This window comes from Erithacus rubecula, assembly GCF_903797595.1.
Source record: "Erithacus rubecula genome assembly, chromosome: 5".
NCBI lineage: Eukaryota > Metazoa > Chordata > Aves > Passeriformes > Muscicapidae > Erithacus > Erithacus rubecula.
The window spans coordinates 25,467,740-25,493,295 of record NC_136687.1 but is presented as its reverse complement, the minus strand read 5'-3'; the positions used below and the strand labels follow the sequence as shown (position 1 = coordinate 25,493,295).

Genomic DNA, 25,556 nt, shown 5'->3' with positions numbered 1-25,556 from the left:
GGAGAGACAAGCCTTGGCTACAGGCTCCTTCAAGGCATCCTGAAAGCTTCAGAGATTCTTTGGCTCGTGTGCTCTCCACAATTTTCTTCTCTAGACAAGGAGCAGGCTCTGCAACCAGTGGCCAGATATTTTTCCACTTCCTCTGCACTCCCAACACACCACCAACCTGTCAGCTGAGCAAGAATTGCTGCTGCACTGGAGGGGTTCAGTGGTCACATGCCTGTTTTTTTTCCTCCAAGAGCAGTCTCAGACTGATCACCAGTCTGCATAGCCAACCCAAAGCAGACAAGTTAATGCAGGAATGGCAGGAACTTCACTCAGAGCCAGAGCTCAGATTTTGAAAAGCAGCAAGCCCCCTGCCTCCAGGTTGTGAGGACTGTACAGCTGCATGTGCACACTTTTAACTCTATTTCTTTACTGAGGGCTTTTTGCTGAGCTTAGTTAAATGGAAAAAAGCCAAAAAAAGTATCATTGCAAAAGGTACCAAAAACCTACTGTTTCCCAGATGCCTTGTGATTAGAACAAGAAACAGTAGCAAAGGAAACAGGAAAGTTTTTTCTTCACTTTCTACCCATGCAGTGAAGTACTGTAGTATCAATGTGGGAGGCTGTGGAAATGCCACCCTGGAGCATTTCAAGGACAGATTAGAAAATATCTCCCAGAAAAAGGTTAGGAATTGCAGATCCCACATGAGGGTGGAAGAGCCTTCCTGGCCACCTGGTTCACATTCAGCCACTGTGGACCCCACAGGTACTTTTCTGATGAGAACTTTCCAGCCACTCTGCCCCAAGACTGACCTGACACCTGGCCTTGTTGAGCCTCACACCATTATCCTCAGTCCATCAATCCAGCCTGCCCAGATCCCTCTGCAAATCATTCCTGCCCTCCAGCAGATCAACACTCTCACCCAACACTTCCACCTCTCCCTGATTAACTTTCACCTTCATCACCTGTGCAGCTGTGGCTTTTATGTGTCACACCCAAACAGTTCAGAGACAATTACACCACACTCAGGTGTGTTCAAGTGCATTCAGCATCCACTCTCTGTGTGACTGACTCATCACTTTGGAAGAGTGAGGTAAATCCATCTCACCTTGCTGCAAACTACACTGATTCTCTTCCTATAAGAAGAACCAAAACTCTCCTTCAGGAGCTGAATTTCAACACTTCTTCCATCACACTCACCATCCTCACAGCCACTGAGATAGCTGGTGGTGTAAGGTGGCATAGAAGCCATAGTGTAACTACTGTGCCATGCTAGCATTAGACACAAGTGAAAAAGAATACCTAACAGGTTTTTTAAACTCTATTAAGATCTCATTTTAAGACTTCACATCTCAACAGAAAAAACAGTGAGAGTGTGGCTCACACTGTCTTGAGGGGACAAATGAGCTTAGAACAACTCGGCAGCCAACTAGCAGAACATGGGAGCTACTGAGCAGGACAGCTCGATGCCAAGAGCAAGCAGGGAGCTGATGTGCCACCAGCTTCATCTGAATATTCAGGAAAGTAAGTTAAATGGTGACACCTTGTCCTGGCACATATCCTATCCTCTCCTGTAAAACAAACCCTGGCACACAGCACATATCGTGTCACTTTCTTTTTTTCTTTTGGGAGGAAGAGTGAAAAAATTCTGCACATTTGTGAGACATCTGCACTTAAAGCCACAATAGCAGGGTATGTAATTGACTCTGCTCTTCAGAAAAATGAATCCTGAGGCATATTTTCATACGCCAGGGCTTTGTGCCCTGCCCTTGCTAGACCATGAAGTTTTAAGACTATTATCACAAGGATTAAGGCAGAAGCATTGCACAGATTAAAGGTATCCACCACACTAGGCAAAGATTTCTAAATTAAGATGAGTAAAAGCCAGTGGTACCTGGGCTGTCAGAATGCTCCTAAAATTGGCTGTATGAGTTTCCTGGCTGTTCATGGCATGGAGGAAATGCTTTTGAGGATCAGGGTGGTGTGTGTGAATCAGCAGTTCTTCCTGCCAGAGAATTTGAGGGGGGACGTCTGTAAAAGTGGGATGCATTTGGCAATCTGTGGGGTGAGGTGGGAGCCAGCAAGAGCTGATGGAGGAGTGGCTGGGCAGCACACAGGGAGGCTGGCAGAGGAGACAGGCTCCTTTTCAGAAATGGCTCTGGGGTGCAGGTCTTGGTGGGGCAAAGCAGCTGCTTTGCTCATGCAGTGAGGACTGGTGTCATAGTTCTAGGGGAGCTCACCCAGACCTCAGCCCCTGTTTGCCTCATCCACCATTTTCTCTTGCAAATGTAGAAAGTGCTTGGCACTTTCAGAATGCTGAACCCTCTGCAGGGTGCTCAGCCACTGGAGCCTGTCAGCTCCAGAGCAGCAGCTGCCCAGCCACTGTGGGCACCATTAGCAAAGTGGGCTCAGCAGCAAGGAGCCTGTTTTCCCAGGTTGTTATTTGGCACTCAGTGGTTTGCCTCTCAGGTGACAATGTTGGTTATGGTATCAGGGGCTGTGAATTAGCTAGCTTCAAACACAATATTCATCTTGCAAATTAAAAATGAAACCAGAGGAGGTGATCAGAAAGAAAGACTTCTCAAAATTTAAAGGTTGTGTCTCTGTCTTGCTGGAGAAGTGGATGTTTCTTTGTTGTAGGAAATTATTCTTCTGTGGAGTGTATATTTTGTGGAACATAATGAAACGCAGTGTTCAAGCTTCCCCTAGAAATTTATCCTTCTGGCTCTTTATCCTGGTCAAATCCAGACTGAAGAAGTGTCCATGTCAATCCATTTAAGAGGGAGGATCACAGCAAACATCTCATGACAGCAGCTGACCCTACAAGAATGCCCCTTCACTGTGGCTGAGACCTGACATACATCCTTGAACTTGCAAAACATTTGTTGTTTTGAATGATCACACTGGGACATGGCATCCCCAAGCCTTGCTCTCTATTTGCTCTGCAACCTGAAATCCAGCTTGCTCTGAAGAATTCAAGTGAATGTTCCACAGAATTTATTTTCAAATATTTCAGCTAGCTTGGGGAAAGCAGGATTTTTCACCTTCACTGTAGTCATTTCACAATAGAAATACAAGGGAGTCACTTTTAAGGTAAAGGAATAAATTATTTTCAGCTGGTTAATAATGAAAAGAAATTACATTCAAGAGTTTTGCATTATCAAATCCTTCTAATAAGTATAGAGAGGGAAGAGTAACAGAGCACAGCTCCAGGCTGGCATGGTAATATAGCATTATTCCTATTCTCCCTCTATTACAGCTCTTAAAATTATCTGCAGACTGCACCTCAAGACAGTTTAAGACAAAGGGTCTCCCAGAGCCAGAGATAAGCACCATGCTTTGTCACTGCAAACTCCTTTGGTCCCCTTGACTTAAATAGATGTAATCTAGACTAGGAGTCTAGTGTTAATCTACCTTTTGATATCTTTCTGACTGTATAAAGAAATACAGTATAATTTATATACTCTATAACCTCACTTTTAATTGCCCCAGTAGAGGCTTGCTAACTGTGAGACTGAGGCCCTGAAAGCTCACATTAATTCATGCATTTGTTGTTTCTTCAAAGTGTAAAATGGCAGTTTTGTAGCTGAAAATACCAGTGGCTGCACTGTAGTTTATAATGGGAGACAAATAAAGCATTCAGAGTTCAGAAAGTACCACAGGGGCCTGTCTTGGTGAATCTGCTGATCACCACAGCATTCATCAAGCAAAGCCCTCTCACAGGAAAATCATCTGTGTTTGAGACCTCTCATACATCTGACAGCTCAGGAGGTGACTCACACACTGTGGGATGGGGGCTGGTGTAGAGTTAAGGTGGCTAGCTTTGGTCAAAATCAGCTCTGAGAGCAGAGACATGAGTGGGAAGAAAGAAGAATGGCACCCTTGTTAGAGTGACTCCCACGCTGGGGCCAAGGCAGCAGGAAGGCTACTGCCACTTTTTTTGCACACCTGGGCTCTGTGTGCTTTGATTTCCTCCACTGAGGAGCAACCAGTGCCATTGAGTCTGCACATCCAAGGAGTCAAAGGTCAGCAAAGACAGGCAGTGACTGCTTACACCCCTTACACCCACAACAGCTCTGTTGGTCTGAGGTCTGATACTGCTCCCCTGAAAGCATTCATCTCACCCTCCTTAGTCCTCTGCACCAAAATGTTCTCAGTTAAATGGTTCTTATAGGCATGCAGGCTAACTCTGCTGTTTAACAATACTTAGAGCAGCACAACTTCTCTTTATCTTCTTAATCTCACATTAATCCAGGAATGTGTGTTTACATTTAGGATTTCTAAGTATCATGCCTCTCATGTGTGCCTGATTGTTAATGACCTTCTGAATAATTCATTCTAAAAGCCTCTTTATTTTCTTCTCTCCAGTTTAATTAACCTCTTGGTGCAGTTAGTGGGATTTTACCATAAAAGCATAATGCATTTTGCATTAGTGTGTAACTTATGCTGTAAGCCCAGTCACTAAAGAGTTAATAGCAGATTCTGACTTAATACCATTTTATTATGGATGATGAATAATAACAGATAATTTTCTTTATATGCCTGAGCACTGCCTTAGGATACCAAGGAAGGAATACTCATCCTGCCCAGCACCTTGGCACACATCTGCCACTTTGCACTGGGACAAGGGCAGTATATCCTGCATTAGCCTTTGATAGAGTTCTCCCTACCCTTGCCAAAAGGCTGAAGAAGGTTCCCAAATCTGTGCTTACCCTCTGACAGAGCTTCAGGTGGTAAGTGTTAGGGGTGATGCAGGAGACTCTTGACTGATACACAAATTCCCAGGTAGTGCCACTTCAGGTTCCTATCAATAGACCTCATTCAAAGACTTGGAATTCATCAGTAGAAAACAGTGTTTCTCCTTTGTGCTGTAATCTGGCAGTAATCATCAAGAGCTGTGACCTAAAGTTCTAACTCCAATAACTTAGGCCACTTTCTTCAATGAGAAATCATTTTTTAGTTTGCAAATAAAGTTGCTGTAACGTGGTAGTGGACAAGCTTTTACTAATGCCCATGTATGAGGTGTCTTATTTCCAATTTGTCATCTATTCTAGAATTTCTAACTGCTCTGTAACTGCCTGCAAACTATCCTGCCTAATTTCACAAAGTTTGGGGATATTATTCTCTCTCTTACAGAAGATAGAATATGGTGATACAGCAGCAAACAAAACAAAAAAAATTGTCTCCAGTTCTGTCATCTGAGTGGAGACTCCCAGAGAATCTTTGCTTGCTCATCCTCCCATGGCCCTTTACCTTCAAAGTCAGGTCTTCTGCAGAACATCCCTAGTGTTCATACATGCTCTTAGCAGGTACAGGGGAGTTCTTGTCTGCAGCTACTTCAGGGGGAGAAGACCCTCCTGATGCCATTTATCCCATCTCTGGGCAAGTTTCTGTATCTCTTTCTTGGCAGAAAGTTGTACTTGATCAAGTCATGGTCAGGTACCTTTAGTGCAACAATTCACAGTGGATCAACTAAGCATCGTTTGGTGAGGAAGGACACTGGGGCACATCAGGGTGCTGGGCTAGAGCCCAGAAGATGTGCAAGGGCTCACAAGGGCAAAGATCTGTGTTTTCCCTTGGGCTTGTGGAAGATAACCAGCATTAGATAAATAGGCTAATGATTAAACCCCAGCTGGTTTGGTCTGGACTAATTAAGGCTGAGTCTTTAGCTGGAAAAAGTGACATTGGATTTAAATCAGCCGTGCACCGTTCCAGGAAACAGATTCCCTCACTGCTTTATTTTGCCCCCTAACTATTGTCCGGGTTCAGATTGTCAAAACAGGCCGTGGCAGTTGCTCACTGTTGATGATTGGATCCTTTCCTAAGATCCTCTTGTGCAACGGCCGCGTTGTGCAACAGCCAGCGGCAGGTTGCCACACAGCCGGGGCTGCGAGGAAGCGGCCGTACCTTAGATAAGCTGCTGGGGCTGGGGGGCTGCTGGGGCTGGGCAGGGGGCTGGGGCAGGGCAGCGCTTCCTATGCGGAGCTGCGCCAGCGCTCCGGCTTCCTGAGCATCTGCGGCTCCCGCCGCCTGCCCAGCCTGGGCCGTTTGCTTCCTTCCCACCCAGACAAAAATACAACCAACCACCCACCCGCCTTTTGCAACGGGGCTAAACTGAAACCGCCTGCTCCGGGGGTTTCTCTTCTTCCTCTCTCCTTGTGTACACACGTGTGTGCGTGCGCAAATGCGCTCCAAGGAGCGCGGCGGTGATTTTATCAGTGGCGGGATAAAATTGTGAGAAGAGACAGTCCAATTTCTGCACTGTTTTTTCTCAGTTTCAAATCTTTTATAATTGTCTTAGCCAGACATCTTAGACCTTTCTTCTTTCCTCACTGCACAAGGCAGCTCAAACTTTTACCAGAGTGCCAACCACTGCCTCCATGAAAGAAGCAATAACTATATCATTTTACTCCCAAGGGTTTCTGAAGACATTTGAGTGATTTGCATCCTGGCTTTTTCTCAGCATAGATGAAAACCCAACATTTTTGGAGTCTTCAACATTGCAGGCTGCAAAATGTCCCACGTACAGACCACAGAGAGAGACAGAAATGGCACTCCAGTGGCTCCATTCCAGGTGATTTAAGGCAGCTCACAGAGGGCATCACAGAAGCCAAAGCTGAGATACTTTTTTGTGGTCAGGCTCTCAACACATGGCTCTTTTCCCTTGCCCTGGGAAGCAGCTGGCAGTGACATCCCAGCTGGAGATGGGGAAAGCCTGGCTGCTTTCTGTCAGGTGTTCATTCCTGGCACGTAAAGCCTCATTCCCAGCATTGTGCATGAAGGTGATCATATACTTCACAGGAGGGAATGTGCTCATGAGAATGTTATGATGAGCTGTCTCTTGGGGTGTCTCAAATAATTTTTGGTAAGATATTTTCTGCTAATGCACATTAGCATCAGAAAACTGGTGCCCTGTGTCTGGAGTTTCAAAATTAAGAAGGTGTTCAAATACTATTTTCCTCTTAGAGTTTCAGAATGGTCCCAAGCAACAATTCTCTGAGAAAATAGACCAGAAATTTGTATCTTTAACATTTTACTTTTTTAAAAAAATTTGAGGAAGGGCAAAATTTAAGGGATAAACTCATTGACTCAGAACCATTAAAAGCAGAACTAGGCATAAGAAATACAGATGTTTTCAATTTTTTTCCTTTGTAATGAAGCCATAATTCAGTCTGATTGTGCTTTTGTCTTGTAATAAGATGCTTTTCTTTTCCCCAGCATCCTAGCATTAGAAACAGATACCAAAAGTATTGTTTATATTGCAGCCAATCTAGATTGCTTGTTGTTGTTTGTTCCAAAGCTTCATTCTCAGTCAAGAAAGCTAGATTTCTGTGTCCTAGTAGATTTTGATTTTTATTGTCAAAATTATTTGCACTGAATGAAAACATACAAGAAATGCAAATAGCTTGTGGGCTTTAACAGTTCAGTATGGAGGAAATTCAGCATGCAATCTGTCTGTCCAGCTGTAACTTGCTATGTGTTGAAACCTTTATATGCTAAACATATGGTACACAGTTTAAGTCTCCTCATGCTATGGATAGCACATCTTTGAAAGCGTGACTTTAAAATGTTCCTTTGCTTGGGAGACTTCGCAATGTGCAGCACAGCTCATTGAGCTGGTGGCCATCGAGTCTTTTCCAGCAAATAAACTGGGCAGGGGAAGAGGCTGAGGCACTGCATTAGGGTGATTTACATGCTGTAGGGAAAAGCTACAGCCCAATCAGGAGCTGTTTTACAGAAAACCTCAAAAGCTGAGCAAGAGCTGCTGTTTATATAACCAAAGTGTGAATTTTTGAAGGAAAAAAGACACTCAGAAAGTTTCCATTGCTGAAAAGCAAGTTTTCCTGACTGAGGCATGTGTGCCAGCATAAACACTGCCGTGTTGTGTATTTAGAGGTTTTCCAGATCACCCCAACATGAACCTGCCTGCTGAATTTTCTGGCTGTAAATCAGCTTCCAAAATCTCTTCCTACCCCATGCATTTCTTTATGGGATAGTGTTGCAGTCTTACAGGGAATATCATCTAAAGAGCATAACGTAATCCTCCACCATAAATTATCTTACTCAGTCTTCTGGAAAGCTGAATTGCCAAGGGCAAACATCACCTCTGCGTCTGTCAAACTAGGGTAATAATTATACTTACCTATATCACAAGGGTGCATTTAGGATTAATTACTCCTCTTCATGCCAAGGATAAATTTATCCCATGGAGTTTGGTGCTGCCACCCATTAGAGGTAATTTGTATAACTAATTATTGTGATGCTTGCCTGCCAATGTTTTCTCTCTCTCACACATACACAAACACACACACACCCCACTATACCAACTTCCTTCTAGAAGATTTCTTGGCACTAGCACAAGTTCTGAGCAGATCTTTCCCAGCTAAGTCTCACTTACGTTTTCTTTATCTTTAAAGCAGTCTTGGCAGACAAGTTCCCAAGCAACCTGGGCTATTTGTCCCTAAGGCAAAAGCATTTCCTGGTGACATTTTAGGATATACTTTCAGCCATCTTTTAGAAAAGGAATTAGAGCAGGATCCAGAGAGAATCTGTCCAAAACCAGGTTGTGAATCTTTATGTTCTAGCTGATGACATTAGGTTATGGCAAGCAGGTCAACAAGAAGAAAGTACTGCTCGGTCATGTCAGGGCTGAGGTAAGGCTCGCTTCCCCAAGTCAGTTGGAAAACTAATTTCCATTTCCAAAAGTCATTTACAAACTGACTGAAACTGTTAATGTTTAACAGATTTACCTCCCACAGCCTCAGCAGTATAAATGCTTTCTTTGTAAGCTTGAGTGATTCATCCTGTCACAGGCTAAGCCTCCAAGACAGGTGAAACAGTCTCTCTGCTGGCTGCAGAAATAAACTGGGCTGGGAGCTTGGCTAGAATGCCTATCATTCAGACAGCCAAAATTAACTGAAATTAATCCTGCTTTAAGATGCTTTTGAAGATGGGAATTAGTTTGGAAAGTCATAGCAGCCTAGAAGATCAGAGGTCAGTGAGCATTTCTCTTGGGATCTTCTCCCAGCTCTGGAATTGTTCTCTCTGTATCACATGAAACTCTGGTGCTCAGTGAAAAATGCTTTCCCAGTTGTATATCCGAACATATAAATACAAAATCCTGTATATAGCACAGCACACTATACTGTTTCCATTTATTGAATCCTTTTCCACTGGAAAATTGGCTCTCTGGCTTTGGATATGCATGACACATAGGAAGGATGTCTGTAATCACTTACACGAATGTCCATATCCTTCTGTTCTTCCTGCTCCCTCCTTACTGTCTCTCACGCCCAACCAAACTGCACCTTAAACTGGGAAATGAAAAAGCCATGAAGTATTTTCAGTCAGCTAGAATTACGTCTGGGTCTTGAGTATCATAAAAGCCAGAAAAACAGCATTTACTGAAACCTTTTTCTCTGAAAATGTATTAATAATGTATGATCATACTTTGTAGATAATGCAGTAATTGCTTGCTTGATTATGTAGCCAAAATAATCATTTTCAGAGATGCTTGATTTTTGCCTGGTGACTGCATTTTGTAACATTTTCAGGGTAACAGATGCTCAGCTGTTTGTTCTGGTTCAAAAAACAGCCCTAAATTGAAAGTGAATTACTGTAAACTTTCCACAGATATCTAATTTTACTTTAAAAATGCATGCAGCCTAAATAGTCTTATACTCAGGAGGGGGAAATCCACACACAAAGCCCATGTTCAAAGAACTCAGCAAACTGCAATTAGCATCACACTCTTCCAAACCAGACAAAATATACACCCAGAGACCACTCATTCACACATGCACACATGCACAAACATGTGCTGTCTTTCAAACCTGGTTTTTAAGTGCTGATTCTGCTTTTATGCCCCAACATAACAGTATTTTATGTAAGTTTTTAAAGCAGTTATCTATTTCATTAAATAAATAAAGGTAGATAAATAAATGCATACATAAATAAAGGAAAATAAATACATATAAGTAAATATATAAATAAATATAAATTAATAAATAAAAGCTGGGATCTTGGCTAGAAAACCACTTGAAAACCTGTTTGGGTGGGTAATGCCTTGGAAAGTAACAGACTATGCAAAACCTGGCCTCCAAAATTGAACCAATCCAACATACATCTAGGGATACAAAATAGTGAAAAAAAATTACTAAAAGAGCAAAACTTGTGAAGAAATGAAACTTTGAACTGACTGTTTCCACCAACTTCCTAGACTCATAGAGTAACTTAGATTGAAAAAGACCTTCAAGACTATCTAGTCCAACCATTAAGCCAGCACTGCCAAGATCACCACTAAACCACATCTCCACATCGAGTCCTCTTTGCCCATGATTGTAATTAGTATGTGATCATTATCCTTTATCTCAACCTATTAGCTTTTCCATCTTGGTTTTGTTATGGATGTGTTGGTTGGCTTTCACAATTAATGGATGAATATTATGTATATTTCAAGAGAAGTTTTATTGATGTATAGTTACATTACTGTGATTTGTTCTCCCCATAGTTCTCTTTCCCCTCCCCCTCGTATTGTTGCCACTGGGCAGCTTTGGTGGTTGGGGCATTTCAGGGAAGGGCAGGATTGCTACTAGGAGGTGTGGCACAGCAACACCTGACCTCCAACCAAGTTATAAGAAAGTGATCTCCACCAATGGACAGCAAAGGAGTTGACTGACAAGACTTTGGTATAAAAAAAGTATAAAAAGCAGAGCATCCATTTTGTAGTGAGCATGTGGCTGCCAGTCGTGGGGTCTTTCAGTGCTATAATTTTTTCTTATTCAGTCCTTCTGTTGTATTTTATTAAGGTTTAATAAATAAACCTTTTGAAATTTTAAAAGGTGAGTGTTGTTTCTCACCCTTTGCCAGTACCAATATGACCAAGGCTTCATGATGGTCCCCGTTCACCGGTCTGTGCAGACCAGCTTTCTTACTAAGTGCATAATATCCTTTTACTCTTCAAATTCAAGAGCAAAGCTCTCTGCAGAAGGAGCTTTCCCACCTCTGCTGAGGTGTCATGCAGCAAGAGAGTCAAGGAGAGCATGCTGCTGGTGGGCAAAGCCTGACACAGAGGGCATCCACTCTCATGCCAAGGGACAACAGCATGTGTATGTCACCTGGTGAAGCTCAGCCTCCCACTTACTGGCATTGCTGCCACAAGGAACAGGCTGTTTGGAAATCAGATCTCACCATGACTGCTGATTTTTTATTGAATTCTGAAAATTCCTGTTCTTGGTTGTGCCAGCTATTTTTTATTAAACAACAAACTGCTTTATTTCACTTTCTACAACTCCCTGAAAGGTCAGGTGGGGGTTGGTCTCTCTCTAGGCAGCAACTGACAGAACCAGAGGACACAGTCTTAAGCTGTGCCAAGGGAAATACAGGTTGGATATTAGGAAAAGGTTTTTTACTGAAAGAATGATAAAGTACTGGAATTGTCTGCCCAGGGTGGTGGTGCAGTCATCTTGGATGTGTTTAAAAAAAGACTGGATGTGGCACTGGGTGCCATGGTTTAGTTGAGGTGTTAGGGCATGGGTTGGACTTGATGATCTTAAAGGTCTCTTCCAACCTAGAGGTTCTGTGACTGTGATTTTTCACACAGAAGTGGGTACATTGTCTTTCCCCTTGTTCACATTTTCACCATGGCCAGGCCTGAGGTAGGAGGCAATTGGGAAGCGAGCTGTGACCAGATGCAGCCAGGATTGTAAATGGACTCCCTGCTACTCAATCCCACATATCAGATCCTTGTTCAGGGTGCTGCAATTAGATGAAGTCATGTCTGAGACTAAAAGAGGGAGAATGATCTTTTCTATGGTTAGTTTTGTAAGTAAGACATTGAAATAAATGCACTGAAGAGGAAAGTAGAAGAAAGAAGTGGCCAATCTGGTTAGTGATAGACTACTTAAGATCTGTTTCTAAACAGGAACTTGGGCTGGAAAAGCAGAAGAAAACATCCCATAAGGTATGGCTAGTCATGGCATGCAGACTAAAGATAAGAGCATCAAAAAGAGAATCTGTGCTCAGCGTGGAAGAGGTCAGTGCTCAGAAATTACTCTGTACATTTCACGTGGGAAACAAGCAATGGGAAGACACTCCCACCCCTTCTCCTCTGGGCATCTGTCCCAGCTTAGTGGCACTGTCTCCACCTTGTGCTGCCTCTGCCCAGTCCACTGAGGACATGGGAAAGATTGCAATAAAAATGCTAAATCTTGGGAGATAAACTTAAATAAAAGAAGAAGTGGACGCAATCTACAGGGTTATTAACCACCTCATTTAAGGGGTAATTTTGCAATCATTATCTATCTGATTTTGAATCTTAGAATACAATCAATATGGTTAAAAATATTCCTTGAGTGATCTGCCTCCAATCACAGCCACAGGTTACTGCTCCCTGAACAACAGGCAGATTAGGGAGCAAACTGGGTGGCAAGATACTTCTTAATTTCAGCTGGTTCTTCGTATCATGCAAAATAAAATCCTACCTGCTCAAGCACCAGATGCTGGTGTGTGTGGTGCCTAAGCATGAACTGAAACCTTTTTTAAACAAAACACAGTGGGAACTACCGCTGTTTCAATAGAGCCCTTAATGGAATGGCACAAGCATCAGTGTCAGACCTGGGCTTATTTAATATATTTCATAATTCATGATGTAGAATTTTACAAAGGAGTAAATTAATTACAGCTGAAGAACAAACAAAACTGGAAGGTACATACTATGCTGCTGCCAGTAGTTAAAGTATTTCTCTGGCAGGAAGAATTTTTTTCCTTCCAGCCAAAATTACCAGTGCAATTACCCCAAATTGTTCTCTCTCCCTGTCCTGGGAGCAACTCCTGCAGGCAGAAGAGCTGGGTGCCATCAACCCTGTGGAGTCCTCCCAAGGGAACTGTATGTCTGACAGTGGTGCCTGTGCCAGACTGTCTCAGGAGCTTGCTCAGATTGCATGGACAAAATAGCACAGAACCCATGCCTTCCACACATTTAGCCTATCTGCTTTTATCCTTTCTGTGTACTTCTGCCCACACACTTCTGTGGTAGGCACGGAGGAGAAGAGCAGCTGCACAAGGACTGCAGGTGGGTGCTGGAAAGCACTGGTAAGGACAAAATGAAGAATATGCTTTGGCAGGAGTTATCCTAGTAACAGTAAGTGTCCTCAGAAGCAAACAGTTAGTTTAGCAAGTTGCATCTGCAGGCACTTGGTGAAACAGTTTTCTTGACAGACTTGTCGACAATAGTAAGATTTTTTTTTTTTTACAACAAAAGGCCTCTTGACAGCAAGACTTAAAATGCTGCACAGAGGATAGGTGAAATAATAATGCAAATTCCAAAGTATTTCTTCTTCATGCAAAGTCTCCATGGTTAGTCTGTCATACATAGTCATGTCATAATATGCATAATATGCATAAGTCATGATGCATAGACGTAGAGCTGGCTGTCACAGCAGCCCTGTGGAGCCCACTTTCTACACTTGGGGTAAAATGCTAACATCTATTTCAAAAGAATTATATTGAGTCTGTCTGCTTGGAAGTGATAGACTTCGTGAATCTTTACGGATGTTCAGGAATGGTCTTTTTGAGTTCAGCATATACTTAAGAGAGAGGTTTTAGACACTATTAGACAAAATTAACCGTATTCATATGGTGTTTATAAAATACACTTGGTTGTTATTTCCCTTTGCAGCAGATGGTACCCAAAACAAGAAATGACCTGGAACCTCATTACCAACTGCATCAAGTCTGCACAACGCTGCTTAGGGAAAATATTAGACTCATCTTCTTTTGAAAAAGGCTTTCGTTACTTTGGGGCTCTTAAAAAAAGAAATTTAGTGCAAGAGAATTTAATTTTCACAAATATTCACCATGACACTGGGCAGGATGGAAAATCAGAAGAAAAATCCAGCCTTGTGGTGCAGAGTACCAAATATTGGTCACTGCTTTGGGTTAAGATAGATCCCTTCCACGAGGCAGCTATTCCTGAGGTGCAGGTGATGCACCACGTGTTTCCAGCCTCATCTGAAACAGCTGATGGGGCTGTTGTCCAAGACTTCACTTTCCAGGGAAACAAATGCAGTCTCTGTAGATGATCAGCTTTGAGGTTGGATCTCCCCACGTTTGGGGTCTTTGTTGAGTGTTTGACACCACATTCTCAGTATGGCTCTTACAACTCACCGTACTGCAGGGCTCCTTCCCTCCTGGAAACTGCTGCTGTCTTGCCTTTCCATTCCATGTGAGTTTGCAAAAAGTACATCCTGGCCTCTCCACTGAAGAAATGACCTACAGCTGCACTGGATTTCACAGCAGGTTAAACTGCCCCCTGAGAGGCTCATCCCAGCCCAGCCAGTCAGCTCTGACATCACAAAGCTTGGCTTTCCTGCCTCCTCTCCTTCCCACTTTTCGATGCTTTGAGCAATTTCATATTTTGATATGAATTTGAACCCAGAAAAATGTGTGTTAGTGTGCAATTCACATTTAATCTGCCACCAGAAAAATTACTCTTTTTAATTTAAAATAACCATTTACTTGATGGTTGAGCTCTTTAGTTTTTACTGGAGGAAAAGACATCCCAGAGGATAGTAATGCTTCAATGGAGGAAAGATGGTTTTAGCCTGTTTTCTAAAACTTTAACTGAGCCCCAGAGGCTGTTTTTTTGTCATGGAGGAAAAACAAAACAGTTTTTGTTCAAGTTCCTTGTGCAAAGGAGCAGATACATTTCCTTCCCCAGCTGATATGCTGTAGATTAACTTTAACCATACTTGTAGGAATTATTGAGGTTAGGCTTGTATGTAATCACAGATTACAATTTGGGTGCCAAACAATCTAGATAGCTCATCATATGATTGTAACGATCTCATAACACCGCACAAATGGGGTCTGTGGTTCTCTGTGCCATCTTTGCTCTAGAACTGGCTGCACACAAGTATAAAATTAAAATCTTCCTATCTGCTCTTGACTGGAAGGAGAAGGCTCGGGTAGGCAAGCAAGGTGTGCAGATACTTGTCTACAGTTTTAATTTGTGCATATCCATGGGCTTGGGCGTAAATCAGGCTCTGCTTCTGAGAGGCTTTTGATATCAGAAGAAAAAAAATCTTGAAAAGATGATGAATCTGCACGCGCTCTCTGGGCTGGCAACACCAGCTGCGTGTGTTGTTCTACAAGATGTGTGGGCATCAGGTCAGAAAACATCCTTGGTGGTTTTTTTTCTGAAAATATTTATCTTGCCTTATAAGTGGACTGTCCTTGGACTGTCCAGTTACTAGATGGCAGATGAAAGCATTGAAATTCTTACTTTCCAACTGGTTAACAAGTATTTTCTTCATCATTTGTAACTACATTACTAACAATCCTGTAATGGATAATGCAAATACTTTGACCCTCTATCAAGGTCCTCATCTTTCTCTAACTCTGAACTAAGGGCAAAGTGTAACGAAGCAAGTATGTTTTCAATCTGAATTATTTTATTACCATGAAAAACATGATAAAACATGGTTCTTCTTCAGCCCTCCCTTCCCTCCCCTCCTTCCATTCAGGGGGGAATGCTCTTTGCCTTCAACAATTGACAAGAGCAGGTCCAAGCCAGTGTCAGTCACATGGAGGCTCAGGCAGGCATTGCTCGGGGCAGAGCTGACAGCGCCGCTCTGATCCCAGGGAGGCAGATCAATCTATTGCTTGGGATTGGAAAAGTGCCGGGGTGGTGATGGGCACACATGACTACCACATGGCCTCAGGATCCACGTAATTGCAACAGCTTGCAAAGATGATTCAAAGGATATTTGTTCCTAAGCCATTTGAAGAAGAGGCCAAGGGGCTTGGGTCGAGCAGCGCTGTCTGCCCCGGCAGTGCGTGTGCCCGCGGGACAGTGCTCCTGCAGCCACTGCCCTGCACAGCTCACACACCCCAAAGACACAGCTCAGCCTCCTCCTGCTACAGGGAGGCCTTGAGCAGCTTGCCTAAAAACAGGGTCTTCTCCAGTATTGTACTCCTTCACAGAAAAATCAAAACTAATGAACCCAGCAAGAGCTGAGGGTGGCAACACAACTTTATAAGGGAGGAATAAAACAAGCAAACAAACAAAAAGAAAAACAACAAAACCCCCAAACAAACAAACAAAACCAAAGAAAACCACCAAAACCAAATAAGGATAAGAGATCCTAAAATATGTTTTTGTCATTCTAGTAGTTTGGTGCAGAGGTTGTAAAGAAGCAGATAATATGCTTCCTGATGGGATTAACCAACAGAGCAACAGAGACTACCTGGGAAGCAAATCCTCTGGGTTAACTCCTCTCAGTGCTAGAGAAATTCCTGACCCCTGTCAAGTGCTGGTGGCTTTTTTGCCACCAGATGAGATGCAGTGCAGATGTTCTTGACCCTAAAGGTGCCATATGTGGCTCCACAGAGAAGCTGTCTGGTGAGTGCTGGTGGGGATGCTCATCCCCACCATGGAATCCCACTGCTCCTGGTGCCTCCCAGAAGGAACCACACAGCAGAGAACAGGCAGTGCAACACTACTTGCAGTCAATGGAGGAACCTTGAAAAAATGTTTTTTTGATTAAAAAAAATTGTTTTGTTTTTTCGGTCACTCAAGTGACCAAAATCAAATCAACTTAGCTCTTTTTCCTGCAACCTTACATGTGAAACTCAAAGCAGCTGCTGCCATTCCAAGGGGTGTGAGGAATGTCAGGAAATCTCTCAGGAGCTGACAGTCAATGGCTGGAGGGGATGCAGCAAGGCACTGCTCAGCCATGGCTTCTGGCTCCTGCAGGAGCTGCCTCCCTGTAACCCAGTGCTCTACTTCTGAATGGCAACTCCCCATTGCCAGGCTCAGGTATTCCCTGGTATTGCCCCAGGCCTCTGTAGAATCCAGTTTAACAATAAATTTCTGAAAGATAATTATAGTCTTTGTGTTCTATTAATTTCCTGGAGAGGGAGGGGTTATCAGTACTGCTCATATTTTAATATTTTCTCCGTGCCCCAAAATGCTAGAAGCTCTGAAAGGAAAAAATAAAACTTGAAAATTTAGATAAATACTTGTAGTGAAGCTAGCTGATTTTATCCTACTTAATTAATTTCATCAATATAGTTCGAAGGATGCTGACAAACATGCCCTACAAACATTTATTTTCATTATTAAAAGAGAAGGTATTGTAAAACACACTTAATTCCCCACCACTACCTTTTTAATGTGTATTTTCAGATTAAACAGCTGAAATGTATTACACAAGTAATTTCTCCCTGTTCCCTCAAAAAAGAAGCTTTGCAAACACCACGATTAGAGAGGAAACCTTTCCAGGCTGACTTCTGAAGCGATAAAGCCAATATTTCTTCCTCTGCTGCAGCCAGGCTTGCCCATGTGCTGGTATCCAACCCAAGAGACTTGACAGGATTCTGCTTCTCTTAGCAATGCAGCAACTCCAGGCTGTGCTCAGAGAGCAGGGACTGTACAACTACTGAATGCTTTTGATGCAGCATTTGCCACTTTTGATCTGTTGTTTCTAGTTTCCGTGGGTCCTTTGGCTCAGAGACATCCTATTGACCAGAACGAGTTAAAACCCAAAATAAGTTACACAAGAACGTGGGAAATCTCAAATTTCTAGAAGTAACTAGCTAGTGTTTAGTCCCAGCAAAAGAAGAAAAATGCAAACAGCTTTTGAATGAGAAATGGCCGAAGGGGAAAATACAAATATGCTTTCATTTCATAAGTTTGAATCGGCTTTGCTGTTTTAACTCAAAAGAGAAAATGCCAAAAACAGCATCTGGGAGGTTGCAATTGCCCTTTTTTATTGCACTGCTGCGAGGAACTGATTTAATTTTAAATTATTAATATTTCAACATTGTTTAGTTTCATTTCTTGAACTGTGGGTTATGAATCTGCTGTTTGATTATGGAATGGAAAAGCACCATGAGCACACACGCCTTGGCAGTGACAGCACATGCAAGAAAGGCTCTGTTGCTGAGTAACCCCTGGAGGGGAGCAGAGCATCTCCCTCTAGGCCTTTTAGGCCACAGAGAAGGGTTTTGATGGCCATACCAGCTCCACCCATAGCCACACATTACGAGCAAGGCCCCCTGCCCAGGAATGGTACTCAAACCAGTCAAAAACATGTGCAGTATAATTCACAGAAGAGCAGCCAGCCACTGGCACTCCTACATCTCAAAACATACAAATTTTGCACTTTCTGCAGCTAGAGAAAGTAACTGGGGGTAACTTGTGCTGCACACTGGTGTTTGCTGGTCTGTAAGGGAAGCTACATGCTGTGCCTTCCATGTGGGGACCTGATGGCTGGATAAAGCTAAATGTGCCATGCAAAGCCCTGTCTGATTGCTGACAGTGCTTAGTGGGGAGCTCACTCAGAGCCCAGGGGAGCTCACCCAGAGCCCAGGGGTCCTTTGGAGTGTACTGGCTTCTGCTGCCTTTCACAACCTAGCTAAAACAATTTCTAGGGCACAGACAGAAAAATTGAGTGACGAGGTACTGCTGCTAGTAAATAATCTCTGCTGCCTGGCTGGCAACTGACAGATAATGATCCTTACCAGAAGAGTGAATGATAATCAGTATAAGAAATATGGACAATCTTTCAGGAAACATAGCTTCAGAGCAATTTCTGGACACGAAATTACTAGTTACAGCATAATCTTCTAAGAAATTAGTGCGCAGGAAACATGGCAATTGAAGGTCATCTTTAACAATTACTCATAGTTACAGAAGTTTCTGGAAGCCACAGATAATCTACAGAGTAGATTATCACATTTTTGTTACAACTTAGGTTCTAAACCAGAAGCTAAAAAGTCTGTGCAACTGTTCCTTCTCCTCTATTGAGATTCAGACCTCCCTACAGGACAAGGAGGAAGTTCCCTAATCCATATACAGGAAGAGGGAAACATTTCACTCTCTGGGTTTCAGCCTATAACACACTAGAATTAAGAGTGCTGTTGTCCAGCTTCTCCAGTGATCAGTGTGAACATTTGGGTCCAGGATGTGAATGGTCATTCCCATTTCCTGGTGACTTGGCCCAGAAACATTGTGTCTCCATTTGCCTTCCCAAAGACCTATGAAGAGATGTAAAGAACCGAAACAAAAACAAGTGGTGGTGATGCATATGGTACTGATCACTAACTCCATGTATACCCTTAGTGTTTCCATGATCTCTTTCCTCCCACAGAGCCTGTATTTTCTTTTCTAGCCAGTAAAGGGAAGAGAGGACAAGTCACTCTCTAATGTTCAACATAAGGTTGGGGATTTTCTTTTCTGCTTCTGGCCAAGTGCCTGTTACAGCTGAGATTCTCCAAAGTGCCCTTGGCTGATTGCAAAATCACAGAAGGTTTGAGGTTGGAAGGCAGATCATGAGGTCCAACTCCCCTGCTTCAGGAGGGACACCCAAAGCCCATTGTCCAGGGCCATGTCCACATGGGTTTTGATTATCTCCAAGCACAGAGACCTCACAATCTCTGGGACAATCCAGTGTTTAATCACCCTTACAATAAAAAAGAGGTGTTACATATTTCCATTTGTGCCCAGTGCCTCTCTGGTCCTGACACTGGGCACCACTGTGAAGAGCCTGAGCCATCTTCTGCACTCTCCCTTCAGACACTCGGTCCATGATGGTCCACAGCCCAGATGGTCCATGCTGGTAACATGGTGCTGGTTGCTCTTTATAGCTGCATACAATAATGCTTTGAAGGGCAGATAAAATACATATTAAATGTCAATATGCTCTTTTCCATGAAAGCTAATGCTTAGAACTGGCACAATAAAATAGTTCAGAAAGAAATGGGCTGTTTGACCACGGGCAAGAATGGAGGTGGTAATCACTGCAAGCCTTGTAATAAGAAAATAGGACCAAGATTTTTTTCAGAAAACAGAGATGCAATATCCTAGGGTATTTGAGAATGGGAAACATTTCAGGAAAATAAAATTAATGATGTGCTAACTAAATAAATACATAAAATAGCTCCTTTGGCTATGCTAAACGAGAATTCACAAATTATTTGTACAATTCAGCTGCAGAAATCCCTCAGTATGAACTCTACTCTGCTTGAATGTGGGGATGGGCAAGATAGGAAAAAAATGGTTCCATATTAGACACCATCTTGGTATCTTCTGAAGCATTATTAAAGGCAATGACAATGCCAATTGTAACAAAGCTTGTACTTTGTGCCTCCTGACAAAACTAGGTTATAATCTCCTTAATTAGTTTTAACTAGCAAAGCAAAGACCTGTGCAGAAGAAAAAAGCAAAAAAAAAAAAAAAAAAGGAAGCTGTTTTACAAAGGGAGCTGAAGGAGGGGAGCTTTTCAAGGTGGTCTGCTGAGAGAACAGGAGTGTTTAGGACTAAAACAGTAGAAGTCTGTCTCTCATGCAAGTTAGTAGGGGTTTTACATCAACCCAGGACAGTAGGGTAGTTCTAGAGACTTATAGGCTCTGTAACTACTATTCAATCATACCAACCAGGAAAACTCTTAGGCAGAACAGAACTAGAGTAAGCAGGGGAATCACAGATTTCAAACCTGGAGTAACTACATCAGAGGGTCTCCCACTAAGACACAGAGCTCATGCTCCAGCAAGGGGAGCTTTCTCTTTTTGACCCCCCTGCCATGCAGCAGCCCCAGGTATCTCCTGCTGCCTCCCAGCAGTGCTGCACTCAGCCAGTCCTGCACAAGCTCTTGTGCCAGCCTGAAGGAGGGGCCAAGAGCATGTACATTTTTAAAGGAAGGGGGAACATTCACCATCACTGCAGCTTTGAGTGGCTCCAACTGCCTCTGCAACCATTTCCTTACCAATACTGAGACATCTCCATTTTAAATACTGTTCATGACATACAGACTGCATCAGCAGTCTACAAAATCTACCTTCTAACTGCAATTTTCTCCCAGAATAAAGCTGCATTGAAATTTTCCAGTATTTGTTCCACATATTCACAGGTAAAGAACTTGAATAGCAAATAGAAGTTTTTGGCATGCATTTGCAGAAGTGTTTCAGGATGCCAGACTTGACCTGTGTGTGGCCAGACTCTGAGATTTTGCTTCCACCCAGGATTTATTAATGAAATTAATAAAATTAATGAAACTCACATTAAAATATTCTGTCTTGATGTAATACACATTGGTAGCATTTGAATATATATTTACAGATTTATTTGAACTTTTCTTAACTGCAATTCTACAACTGAGCAACATATCCATAAGTGTTTCATAAACTTTCAAACACTTACATATTTATACATATAGTTTTTGCATATATATATATAAAAAAATATTTTTGAGACTCAAGGACTGAGAATAGTCAAAAGGACATTATTGCTACATTTCCATATTTACAAAAACAAATGCATAAACCCATTCAAAACACCAAGCCATTGCAAAATAAGTTTCAACCCCCCCAAAATTATAAAAATATAAATTTCAAGAACGAAAAAACCCAAACCTCTTTCAGCTAAGTGTCTGTAAAGTACCGAGACATCTATAACAACTAGTTTGTTCTACAGTTGTTCCAAAAGCCAACACGTTACAAAAGAGCTTTTATAGCATTAAACTGAAAATGCTCAACAACTAGTATGCATAAGAGTGCATCCAAACAAATGGCTAACTTTGGAAAGGTGCAACAGCCTAAGTAAGTTCAGTGCAAATGGCTAATTTTTTATTTAACTCTGAAAGGAGGATTCCTGTAACAATAAACCAAATGCACAGTCACGGAAGGAGCGCTGTATTCAGTGGAACCCAAAATGTACTACCAGTGTGTGTATTTACAGTTACCTTGTATTTGGGCAGTTAGTTACACTTCTGAATTTCATGTAAACTCAACCAAAATGCCGGTGAAGTAAAAGTTACAGAGTGCTTAAGTGCATTGTAAATAAATAGGTACTCAAGTAGTACTCTGCCTCTGAGAAATGCTTCTCTCAATGCCTTTACTTATTTTTAGGGGTCAGAAACAAAGGAAGAAAAGAACCAGCAGTGCTCCTGGTGGGAAGAAAAGGGGTTAGAAAACACTTTTAAGCACAACCCTGGGCTCAACAGATGCTGACCCCAAGTCCTCACATCTGTAAAAGAAGTATGAAAGGATTTTTTCTTTTATGCCATTTATAAATTTGGCACTTCTCACTTAGACTCTACTTTGTTATCACAGAAACAACTTGGGGAGAAGGAAAATAGCCCTTTCCAGTTAGCACTATCCAAGACTGCCTGTGGGGAAGATTCACTTGGGTAGGACAAGATAAAGAAAGGGCCCCCAGGAGAGCATTATTTTTCTCTGCTCTCTCTTAGATAAGATGACTTGTTAAACGGCCTCTTCTCCAGACACAGTTTGCTAGAAGCAGCCCTCCTCCTCTTTTTTGACCAATTTGACAGGGCCCACCTATCTTTGGTGAACACCTTTAGATGCAACTATTAGCAAAACAAATGTCAAAGTCTTTGGACACCCCAGGCAGAGTGCCACAGCAGCAGCTCAGGCTCCATGATGCAGTGAGACCCAGCAATGGGCAGCTTCATCCTGGCAGGGAATGCACTGGTGGAAAGAAGCAGTGCATATATCCAGGGAAACCATGCAACTGCTCTGCAAGGGTGACAGCACAGGTGGGAAATAACATGAAAAATCCATGCTCTTCCTCTCTTCTTCTCTGGTTTAAACCCCAGAGCTCTCAGGAGGGTTTTAGCTGTGCAGAAAAACTTTGGGGTCTTGGTTCCTTCACCTCTTTTTCCCAGGTAAATACAGCACCCTCATTGGCCTCCAACCTATAATACCAGCCTGGGAAAGCCACTCAGGCTTGCCTGGAGTGGAAAGGGCTTTACAAAACCATTAACTTAATACTTACTTTTCTAAATTCAGAAAAACAAGATTAACTAGAAAATGACTGTATGCATTCCAGGCATAGATCCAGAGAAGAATCACTGCAGATTTGGTTTGATCTACAGTCATCTAATTCCACACCCTGGCTTAGGATTTCTTTTGTTTTTTTGTTGTTTTTTTTTTCCTTCACATCTGGCTCTCTACTGCAAATACACACAATATAGCAAAATATATACAGCTTCAATTAACACTGCAATGATGCCTGTAACCGTGCTCAGCAGATTAAGTTTATGTATAACAGTGCATGGTAAAGGACAGTATTACAACAACGTTTCAGCTACACAGTGGCAGTAGTGAGTAAAAGAAAGAGAAATCATTGAAGTTGTCCCTCTCTCAGCCCCTACACAATACAAACAGCTAACACATGTGATCTCCTCTTCTCCACAAGCCACTCAAACATCTTCGCGTACCAGGAGAGGCTGAGTAGATGAAGCACTGCTGCCCACGGAGTTAATCCTCACCGAGTGATCTGGAGCATTTCCTTGACTGGAAGGTGGGGTTGAGAAGTTGGCATAAACCTGCAGAAGCCAAAGACTGGTGTCAGTACTTTGCAGACTGCTCCCTTCACACATTCTTGGAGAGCATTCCTTTCTCAGCCTTTTCCCACTGAGTACTACACACTGCTGTGGACGGGTTCCAGCTCAGGAGCTTCTTTGCAAATCAAAACAGTTTCAAAAGGTCTTGGGCTTAACTGCTGTTTTAAAGAATCATGAAGCTTAATCTCAGTCACTAAAAACACTGTAGCTTCCAACTGCAAGCAAAATTTCAGCTGAGCTAAAAAAACCAAAATAGCTCAAGTTATTACTAAGCTCCCCCAGAAACCTCACTAATAATTCCTTCAGATTCTTGCTTTTGTTTTAGTAATGCCTGCACCTGCCAAAAATATGCTACAGGATGCAATCGAACACCAGAAGCTTTCAGTTTCCTCTTTTCTCAAATTGTCAGGAAGCCATGTACTCTCTGCCCAAACGAGGCACCCAGAAGGTAAAAGGAAGCTTTATTTTTAAATCAGGTTTAAACGTATTTTTGTAAACCCTAGTAACACACAAAGTTATGAAGAGAGAAAATCCAAGTTTAGGACGTGCCTCCAGTTTTTCTTTGGATGGTTTTGTTCAGTTGCCTGCTCACAATGAGCTTTTACTATGGAATGACTGAAAAAGCAGCACATACAATTTGTCACAACACACCTCCAAGGTTATGTAAATGGTATTAGAAGAGGCAAGTGAGAAGATATGGAAGAGCACCAAAGGTTCCACCCCTTCATTCAATAACTTTCCTAATAAAATTTAATTATACCTAATTTCTGAGATGTTTCCCTGGTTAACATGTTTTTTCATAGTTTAGGATAAGATGAATTTATGCAGTACCATTGCATTTTGTAACACCAAAATAGTTGTGACAGGTCTACTGTGAGCAAGAAACATCAGTAATGCAAAAAATGTTCTGCAGCTAGTAAATTTTGGGTATGGGTTTAGATAACCACTATCTAATGGAATTGCCCAAACATCTTTCCTACTACCCAGACTGATGCTGCAAAGCTACATAAGTAATACCAGAAATGCAGTGCCTGGGCTCTTTTCCTCTCACAGCTCTAGTGTAACATCTTGCTTGAAACTGCTTAATCCATGACTTACCCGGGGGGCATTATCTGAAAGCTGCTGCTCTATCATTTGTACAATTTGTTTAAATGTGGGTCTCTGTAAAGGATCAGCATCCCAGCAACTCTTCATTATGTCATACCTGTAAAGATACCAAAATTAAGTACTGCTCATGAAGAAATCCTTAGAGTTATTATCTCTCCTGCATTATTATTTGGAACAAAAGTGTCTCATCTTCCTTAAATGACTTTAAGAACAGGAATGGTGTTGCTAACACCTGTGTTTGTGACAACAGAGAACTCACTAGTAATGGGAAGCTCTGGACACAGTGTTCTTTGACAGCTTGTTAAATGCCAATCCATTTACAAAATAGTGAATTAAGAATGTCTCATAAAGAAGATCAGCAACCAGTCCTCTTGCTGTCAAGAAGTACAGCACAAATGCAGATGCTCTACAGTCTGGTGATACATCTCACTGACTTCTTTATCTGAAGTAAAATGCTTAATTATGTTCTGTGATCTGTCAATAATTTATTGACAGAGAGCAGGTGCCATGACAAAGTGATCAGATGGCACAAGGCATGAGTGAATTTCATTGCTTGTAGCAACACAGGCGTGTATTCTGCTAGTTAGAGTACATGAATTATTTAAAACATGTAAAGAACTTTAAAAAATGACAATGGGGCAGTGCAATGAGCCTTAGTGCAAGAATACAAACTCCCTTCCTTTGGATCTTTACTGATATTTGGGTAATTGGAGGTGCTGGCTGCTCACTTACATTTCAGGTGGTGCACACTCAGGGCTGAACATCCTGTATCCCTCTTTGATCATTTTATAGAACTTGGAGTCCACAGGTATCCCTGGATAGGGGCTGCTTCCTGTTGAGAGAGAAGGTAAGCAGCATGATTTCTGCATCTACAGTAAACCCCAAAATGAAACAGATATGAAGTACAGACCTTGAAGGAACTTACCTAAAGAAAAGAGCTCCCAAAGCAGTATCCCATAAGACCAGACATCACTCTCAAAGGTGTAGACACAATTGAAAATACTTTCAGGTGCCATCCACTTCACAGGAAGACGAGCCTTTCCAGGGAAGAGGGAATAAATTAACACAGTGGACATAAGGCATACAGAATTGACA

At 42.3% G+C, this 25,556-nt stretch overlaps 2 protein-coding genes across 2 annotated transcripts in view; one reads left to right on the top strand and one right to left on the bottom strand.

The window, feature by feature from the left end:
• Nucleotides 1-25,556, top strand: part of KDR (kinase insert domain receptor) — a 145,604-nt gene that overhangs the window by 65,468 nt on the left and 54,580 nt on the right.
• Nucleotides 21,096-25,556, bottom strand: part of KIT (KIT proto-oncogene, receptor tyrosine kinase) — a 59,264-nt gene continuing 54,803 nt past the window's right edge. The window contains exons 18-21 of the mRNA XM_079306162.1: nucleotides 25,387-25,498; nucleotides 25,194-25,293; nucleotides 24,453-24,558; nucleotides 21,096-23,336 (exon numbers count right to left, since the gene is read on the bottom strand). Coding sequence (XP_079162288.1) covers nucleotides 23,211-23,336; nucleotides 24,453-24,558; nucleotides 25,194-25,293; nucleotides 25,387-25,498 — 444 coding nt within the window. The 3' untranslated portion in view covers nucleotides 21,096-23,210. The remainder of the gene's footprint in view (nucleotides 23,337-24,452; nucleotides 24,559-25,193; nucleotides 25,294-25,386; nucleotides 25,499-25,556) is intronic.